The 9,431-nt window shown below is 35.9% G+C and overlaps 1 protein-coding gene across 2 annotated transcripts; it reads right to left on the bottom strand.

Moving 5' to 3' along the window:
* Positions 1–4,127: 4,127 nt before the first annotated feature.
* On the bottom strand, positions 4,128–8,223 carry LOC140837492 (gamma-glutamylcyclotransferase 2-3). Of its 2 annotated transcripts, none has more exons than XM_073203663.1 (8): positions 7,900–8,223; positions 7,690–7,790; positions 7,183–7,236; positions 6,655–6,712; positions 6,525–6,564; positions 6,377–6,448; positions 4,702–4,781; positions 4,128–4,447 (listed from the first exon to the last, which is right to left on the bottom strand). In XM_073203663.1, exons 1-8 carry the CDS (start codon positions 8,006–8,008, stop codon positions 4,368–4,370), a joined length of 594 nt encoding a protein of 197 aa, XP_073059764.1. In that variant the 5' UTR covers positions 8,009–8,223; the 3' UTR covers positions 4,128–4,367. The 2 variants fall into 2 exon arrangements, with proteins under 2 accessions (XP_073059764.1, XP_073059765.1); XM_073203664.1 differs by having other exon boundaries at positions 7,714–7,790; positions 7,900–8,218.
* Between the last annotated feature and the right edge of the window lie 1,208 nt (positions 8,224–9,431).

The raw sequence follows: 9,431 nt of genomic DNA, 5'->3' as shown, positions 1-9,431 counted from the left end.
GCAATTATCAATGCAATAAATGAAAGTATGTGATTTAGGGGGACTCGAGTCAAACCTCGCTCGAGTTGTGCAATCCCAACTCAACATAAATGTATACCTTCCTTTCTGTTACTCTGACTCTGTCGAAATCTCGAACTCGAAGCCTGTCAATACTCAATCTGACAAGAACAATATCGAGGAGTATAATATCAATATACCACTCGAATCAAATCTGTTCTGCTCAATACTCAATCTAATTCAATATGGACGGCATAACGGTATAATCTCAATATACCCAGCCATATCATATCAGTCAGATATCAATTCTAATATCTCATAATCAATAACAACTCAATTCTGATATCAAATCGGCTCCACAACTACTCCGAAAATCATAACAATTTCATATTCAGTCCGTTTCTTAATCTGACTTCGATTCTATGATGTCTAATATGTCAAGAACAACATATATGAGTTCTATTCAATTCTGACAATATCATAATTTCAAAGCATGTCAAAACGTAGCAAAACTTACGTCTAGTTGTAGCCTGTGTTGTTAGGAACACAGTACTGAAGTCGGATTTCAAATCGAACGGACGGATTTGGCACGATAAAGATTGAAAAATATAAAGAAGCTAAGCTTTTCCCGGAAGCTTTTCTCGATTCCCCTTTCTTCCTTATGAGGAGAAATCATTTGTCTCTTATATATATATATATATACTTTGCATGTAAATCACACGTGGCTTCTCCCGAATTTGCCAAAAACCCACTCGCGCATATGCGCGCTTCATCTCGCGCATATGCGCCAAAGATTCTGGAACTGTGGCGCATATGCGCGCCTTATCTCGCGCATATGCGCGAGGGCTCCTGGACCCCTCGCGCATATGCGCGTGTTTCTTCGCGTATGTGCGCCGGTCATTTCTTTTGAGATGTTCAGCCGAACATCTCGAGATGTTCGGTTGAACATCTTGTCTTATATTGTAACGATGCCCGACTTCTTCATTCAAGTTCGTATAACCTCATGCGTCACAATCTTGTCAAGTAATCAGCATCTGATTACAATAATTAAATCTCGGGCATTACAAGTATTATAAATTACAAAAAATTTAAGTTGTATCTTATAAATCAATAATACTACAAATAATAATTTTTATAATAACAAATTTTCATACTACGCATGTCAAATACATTAATAAGAAATGAAATTAATTGTAATATTTATTTGTATTTAAATAGTCAAGAATAAAATTAACAATAATCAAAACTTCATCTACAAAAATTAATCACAAATAAATAATTTATCAATTTCAATCAAACTACAAAATTTAATTTGGAGTATAAGTACCTCGTATGTGGAGAAGAAGAAATTGATATTGAGTAGCTTCAACAATTAAATATATTCAACACTGAAAGAAAATATATCACTTCAATCGGCCGAAAGAATTTGAATAACACTTCAAAAAATTTCATAGCAACAAAGAATGATGATAACAAATGTTCTCTATACGTTCATCGATTTTATAAGCTATTTTTCAATATTCGGTCTAAAACACGCCATTTAACAGGGCGTGTTAATTGATTTTAGCTGATACATCTCATCATTCTGTCAACGCAAATTATTTTGAGCTGCTCGTGACACCTCATTGAAAGCGGACCGGTTACGGTGGCCGGAAGCGCAACGGAAGTTTAAAAAATCAAATTTTTACTCAAAATTTCGGCCACCCCTATCTTTTGTGCAACAAATACAATAACACACAAAATGTCATACATAGGGTGTAAGAAAGTATACCTATCAACCTCTTGAGGTTGATGTATGGCTCCAACTAAGGTGTAAACACCTTAGCTCTTGAATGGCATGAAGATCTACAAGCTCTCCTCCAAAACCTTGAAACTTTCCTTCAAATTAGGCCCACCACCAACTAGGTAGATCCCCTCACAATTTGCACTAGAAAAATGTGAGGATTTTTCAAAGAGAAGTGTGTGTTTTCTCCAACAAATTGAAGAACACAAAAGAAGAGAAAAATGGAGAGAAAAAGGAGGTGAGGTTTCGGCCACATTGAGTGTAGAATGAGGGAGGAGAATCAAGTCTTGGGGTTGCAAAAAGTTGATACAAAAAGTTGCATGCCAACCAATATTTTATTCAAAAGTATTCCCCAACTCTTCACCTCCCATGCATTCATATAATATAGTTTTCTATCAAATAAAAAACCATAGACTAAATTTAATTATCTCAAACATATTTGAGACAAATTAAATATTACTTGAATTTACTCAAGTCCCACTAGTTAAATAATTATTTTAATTGAGCTCTACTAGACTCAATATTATTTAATTAATCCAACACTTGAATTAATTTAATTATTTGGGCTCTACTAGGCCCACTAGTGTTTAATTAATTCAACACTTGAATTAATTTAATTTAGTCCATAATAATGTTTATGAAAATCACAATTTTCAAAAACATTAGTCACTTGGCCAAATTTTAATTTAGGAACACTTCCATAAATCAAAATTTACATTTCTCTCATAGAAGTCATACTTCTATTTTTCTTTACACTTATAAACACATTTATAAGCCGTTCAACACTTTGAACTATTTTCTCCTTTATAGAAGTCATACTTCTAATTTTCCTTACGCTTATAAACTCCTTTATAAGCCGTTCAACACATTGAACTATTTTTTACTTCTCATCGGGATTTACAAAGCTAGTACTTGTGTGGCCCTCAATGGTTCATTGATACAACTAGCCGTGGGTTCACATCTCCATGTGATTCGGACTAAACATGTCCTTATACGAGCATACCCCAATTGCTCCATTCTTATTTATCAACACCTTGATAATAAGAACGTCAGAACTCAAGTCTGATAGTACCCAACCAATCATGTTAAACGCCTAGCAGCATCGCTTACATGATTCCCTAGGTATCAAATGATAGTGCCTGCAAGAACCATTCAATTATGGTTAGCGTACAGTACGGTCCCTTCAACTCATATATCCCGATCGATTCGACAACCATTGGTTTATCGAGAGTTGTCAATGAATCGATACTATGTGTCATGTCGTAGTTGCATCGATGGTGTAATCTATGAAACACCTTTCATAATTACAACCATACTCTGGCCAGAGATTTCGATCTACATACACATGATAACACATAGGATATCCATACCCGAAGGTAAGCGGTGAATCCCCGACTACAATGCATCGACTCCTATGTGTTTCGACAGAACACCCAACCTTGCCACCTGATGACCCCATGAGAGTCGGTAAACAAGTCAAAGTGTAATTCTAGCACATAGAGTCTCAATGTTGTCCCGGGTCATAAGGACTAATTCTGTACAACCATAAACCAGGACTTTTCCACTCGATAAGTGAGAACCACTTGGAAAGTCCTTTTATGGAGGGTTGTTCAGTGCACTCTACAAGGAGCACCTATCTGCATGTTCGGACATCACAATGTCCCCTACCAATGAAACATGGTACTCACATCGCAGATACTAGTCTCTAACTCGAGCGGCCTATATCCTTTTTAGTGGCGGCTGAATCGACTAGGAACCGTTTAGAATATACAGTATTACAAATATGAGTTTCATGATACTCATCATATGAGCATCTCATATTCTTTCTACTATTTGTATATTCAAGGGCTTTATCTATGTAGCTAGCATGGGTATACAGATAAAAATTTGCCAAAATAATAATTTCAAATATTATTAAAATAAAGACTGCTTATTCATAGAGTTTCATTGTGAACACTCGGCCAACACTTGGCTCGACGGACACCTACTCTAACACTCATCACTCTCCAACCACAATTCTAATTATTAATAATAATAATTAAAAACAAAAACAAAATCAAGCCACACAATCCAAGATGGCTTGACTTGAATTTTTAAAAAATGCAACCGGAAATTTTAAAAAATCAAGTCACGCCATCTAAGATGGCGTGATTTTTTTTATCTAAAAGCTTTCACCCTATTTTCATCGACGTGATACGGTATATTATTAACCTTCTCCTGCATACTTTATTTATTCAATTTTTTTTTTCGCGGTAAACAGTGAAAAAGCCCGAATAAATTACTGAAAATTCTGGATAAGTGATATAATCAAAGCAAAGAACACAATTACAAATAAATACAAGGGAGCAAAATAAAATTAATTCTTGATTATACTTCTCCATCCCTCTAAAAACTGATATTTTTTATTACATTAAAATAGCTTCCTAGGATAATAAATATTGGCAATCACCATCACCTCATTCTTACATTTTATAAACAGACAGACACACTTACATTTTATAAACACACACACACATGTGCGTGTGTCTTACAGAATTTTAGGTTCAAAAAATAATATTAGATACACATCCTTTTTAGAAGACATAAATCAGTCACTGAAGTCCCCTTGTAAGAAGAGCATGCGCCTCACTTCATTAGATAGATCATTCACATGGTTGTCCTCACATCCTGATTGAATTGGATACATGGAGAAAAAAATCAAACAGTGAAACAGAAGTCGGAAAACTACAAGTCAGTGAAATACAGGAGAACGAAACTGGGAAAAACTACACAAAATTTGAAGAAATTTTCTCTCCGGGGGGTGGACTGCCCTTCCTAGCCCCCCATTGGGTCGATCCCTACAAACGCCTAAGCGTTGCTGGAACAGGATGATTTGGAACTATACTTTTGAAGTTCACAGGTATTTAAACCAACATACTTACCTATTTGGATAAGTGCATTCTCCAATTTGAAGAGGTAGTCTCGATTCAGACCCGAAGGGCCTTCTGCTTTGAGAATTTGCCTGTTAAAAATGGCAACGGAACCATGTTAAAATGTCTATAGACCATGTGCCAAGATTTCTTGATGCCGTCTACATTATCTTGGAATAAGAATATTTTTAACCTATTACGTCCATCTAATGCTTATTTAGACATTTGCATCAAGTGTATCCCAGGAAATAAAACGAAAAGTTACTGATATAAACCAACAATATATGTGTCATTATCGATCAACGCTTCAACTCAAAATCTAAGAACCATGCAGCAGAGGTTCCTAAGATACAATGGTTACGAAGCACATCTCGCATTAGCAATATTCGTGTTATCTTGTCTGTCAAACATCATTAGGCAACAATACATTTAGCCCAATGATATAAACAAGAACTTAGAGGGACCAAAACTTATAACTTTTTGCTAAACGTGCATCTTCATTTCCATATAATCTTGGCAGGTCAAAGCCACGTACTTAGTGACACACAGGTACGTCGCCCAGGCAAACCTTTAACAAAAATCCAGAGTTCTGAGCATCATATTAATAATAGACTCAAAAGTTCGCATGCTTTGATACTGATTGTCATGTATCACTATGCCAAAAGTTAGCTTTTAGCAGCAGTACACCTTTATATCCCGATTCTATTGACGACAAAAGACCTATACAAAATTACAAGTGACATAAAATACCGCACAAAACAAAGGAAGTTGTTGCTCACAAAGGTCCAACAAGAGATATGGACAAACTGATAATTATTCAACAAGGCCGCAGTACCATCTTAGGAGCTCCAGATTCGCTAATGAGCTTGAGCTCAAATGTTTAAAATCCGATTCTATTTTCAATATTTTTAAATACATCTTGTAACGACCCATTACAGGCCCAGTGGACCGCCCATACGGCCCACTGCCAACCGACCCAAGGCTATCCCGATCTTGGGCTCCCTCTATGGGGCCTTTGTCCCTCACGGGCTTTCCATAGGCGTCGTATGGTTACTCATAGAACTTCTATAGTCCAGGCTATAGTTTGTGCCTTCCAAGAATGGAACCCAAGACCTCCCTGGATATAAGGTACTTGGCAACATATCTTGTACCAATTGAGCGCCTTTTATTGTAACGACCCATTACAGGCCCAGTGGACCGCCCATACGGCCCACTGCCAACCGACCCAAGGCTATCCCGATCTTGGGCTCCCTCTATGGGGCCTTTGTCCCTCACGGGCTTTCCATAGGCGTCGTATGGTTACTCATAGAACTTCTATAGTCCAGGCTATAGTTTGTGCCTTCCAAGAATGGAACCCAAGACCTCCCTGGATATAAGGTACTTGGCAACATATCTTGTACCAGCTCAATTGGTACAAGATATGTTGCCAAGTACCTTATATCCAGGGAGGTCTTGGGTTCCATTCTTGGAAGGCACAAACTATAGCCTGGACTATAGAAGTTCTATGAGTAACCATACGACGCCTATGGAAAGCCCGTGAGGGACAAAGGCCCCATAGAGGGAGCCCAAGATCGGGATAGCCTTGGGTCGGTTGGCAGTGGGCCGTATGGGCGGTCCACTGGACCTGTAATGGGTCGTTACACATCTTAAACGCAGAGTTTAAAGATTTTAGCCGAAAAGTACATACACTGCAATTTCTTCAACTGAGGCAGGTCCCAAGTAGTTCTTGTTGAGTTTCTTATCTGCAGATGCTATATATCTGAACATTCAAGCCATAATCTTTAGTCCTAAAACTTGATGAATTCAAGCATGAGGTGGCATAGTGCAAAACTTACACCATGACACTGGAAACAGCGGGTGTTGAAACAGAGGACTTCCTGAATAAATGCAGTATATGTAATATGTAAAAGTAATTTAATATCAAATGCAATAACTTTAGCTACCGCTGTATAGGCCGAAGTCTTACGGTGTAAAAATTGACATAAGCCTTCTTGTCATACTGTTTCTCCCTCACTTCAAGATGCTGAAGGATACAAGGAGAAGAAATTTATTGATTTATCTTATGAAAATGAAAGAAATATAAAAAAAATGTCAGTTTTACAGGTTGAGGCACTGCATTGGTTGAAAGAAGACCAAAATAGGGTAATAATCAACTCACGTATATGACGAACATTCTGTAGGTAAGTTATCAACATGTCTACGTCCATTTTATCTTTTACTGAAACAATTAAAATAACTTCCACCATACTAGATTTGCTGAAATATTCTCACGAATGACACACGCAAAGACTTCTGCTCAGGAAAATTAATAACTTCATAAAACCAAAAGGCGTCTCTTAATAAAACCAAAAGGCATGGTGAAAATTTGAAAACGTGTAGGTCTCAGAGAGTGAGGAGCTTATTCAAAAAGCTACTCTTCTGAGCATTTACTAATTAGTTGTTATTCGAGGCAGGGGAAAAAATAAAAATAAACAGCGTTCAGAATCGAGCTACCTCCAAAGCTATCTCTTGATCTTCCTTGTGTATTATCTTGTAGGCAACACCCCACTGACCTTGCATGTCAACAAGTTCTTAAAGTTCACATAACTAGAAAGGAGTTCAGAAACAGCAAAGAAAAATGAAATTGAAATAGGAACAAAAGAATATGTTAACAATGCGACAATATGTGAGCCTTGTCATACAGGAATCTAAATAGATAAAACCTTAGGAAATGAGGTAACTTCAACCTACAATGAATTCACATCTTCAATTCTGTCTTCTTACAAAGGCTGAAAGATTGACATTTGGAACTAACCACACAAACTCAGACACCAGTAAATATGAGAATGTAATCACAAATGTTAAATTCCCGTGAATAAATAATCACAGTTACTTGAACAACCACGTCGATAAATCAGCAATTTCTACAAAAATAGCCCACCAAAAAACAGCAAATCACACAAAGAAAGAATCTATTAAATGCATAAATAAATGAATCAAGAGAGAGCAACGAGATTTAACTGGTGATAAAGAATAAGAACTCACACAAACTTCCCCCTTAGCAGGCTCCAATGTCACTGTTCTACCTGGAAACTCCGGAGTCCCCCTATGATCGGTGCTGCCTGAAAAACCAAAACCCCGAAAAAACACAAAAGAAACACTCATATAATTTCTTGAAAAACCAAAAAAAAAACACAGAACCCAATAATCCTATGGAGCCCAGATGAAGACCTTGGTAGAAGACACGGCGATAGTCTTTAATGAAACCCACAAGCCGATCATCGTAGCGAAAGCCTGCTTTCCATATCAGAGAGCCGTATCCAAATACCCACATCGCCATTTTCTTAAATATGTTATATACCTACAAAATACAGTTTCTTGATTCCTTTTTCTCTCCGATTCTTCAATTTTTGGATAATCTATCGCGCCTCTGCTGCTCTTTAGTCTTCCCCACCCTTTTCCACTCACTCGGACTGAGCGGGGAATGATTGGCGAAAGTGAGTGAGCAGATTAATGGGGATAAGCGGAGATCTACGATGAAGAGATTCATGAAATTGCTCTTTCTTTGTCCCCACCATTTAATCGCATTGTCTTTCTTTACCCAATGAAAACGAGACACGTTATCACTAATATTTGCATGTGAAAAACATGGATATCAGCTAATTGGTTTTATAATAATATGGTAATTTGACCAAAAAATTAAATTTTTTTATTAATGAGTATGTGAATTGAAAACTTGTCTTATAAAAGTTATTTTGAGATAGTCTCAAAGTAATTTTTTTTCTAAATTATAATGTAATTCATAATTTTATTTTTACATTTAAAATTTGTTTTTATCCTTAAAATAAATCATTTAAAAAATTCAATTACTTAAGTGATTTTATTAAAATTTTATAAGATTCTTAACTTAAAAAAGAAAATTTGTTAGGATCGAAAAATAAATTAGAAGAGGCGAATAAATTTATCTCAAAAATATTTCAGTTTGGTTATCAACACTGATTTTTTTTTCCAACTGGGTTTTCAGTGAATCAATCAGTATGAATTGTGCGGAAGTATGCTTACTAAAACTTGAAACGTCTGCCCTTTTTATTGCATTAAAAGTACTAGAATTTTTTTTAAAACCTCCCTAGCATCGGCCGAACCACAAAAAATTACATAAAATATTTTGGACATCATTTTAAAATAAAAAACCAACTTTATAATTGAGAAATACAGCCCATACTATAATCTCTCAAAAACCTCTCAAAACATGAATAAAAAGTCGTAAAATATTTTTAACATAACTTGAAATCATAAATCATAACTAGTGAGGAAAACTAGCGTCGATCCTCTGGTTATGTGCACCTTCAGTCCAGCAAAGTCAACCATCAAGACCTTCATTATCATAATTATCATAATCACGTGCATCAATCACACCTAGTGAGTCTAAAGACTCAACACGTCATATTCTTCATAACGAGTAATACGTATAAAACCACAAGCAACAATGAAAAATACTTGTACTTAAAATATCATTTCCATGAAGATGCATAAACTTCAAACATGAACGTTTTCGTAAACCTTTTTATGAAGCATGAACTTTAAATAGAAACATTTTCATAATGATGCATCAAATTTAAGCATAAACATTTTCATGACATGCATAACATAAACCTTAACTTTTTCCTTTTCCTCAAAACATAACATAAAATCTTTTACCATGATCATAACATTTTCCTTTTCCTTTTCTTTTGTTATTTCAGATCGTTAATTGTGACTTTCCT

Source organism: Primulina eburnea, chromosome 7 (genome assembly GCF_022965805.1).
Source record: "Primulina eburnea isolate SZY01 chromosome 7, ASM2296580v1, whole genome shotgun sequence".
Taxonomy (NCBI): domain Eukaryota; kingdom Viridiplantae; phylum Streptophyta; class Magnoliopsida; order Lamiales; family Gesneriaceae; genus Primulina; species Primulina eburnea.
The sequence above is the reverse complement of the archived record's forward strand: the minus strand, read 5'-3'. Positions and strand labels throughout refer to the sequence as shown.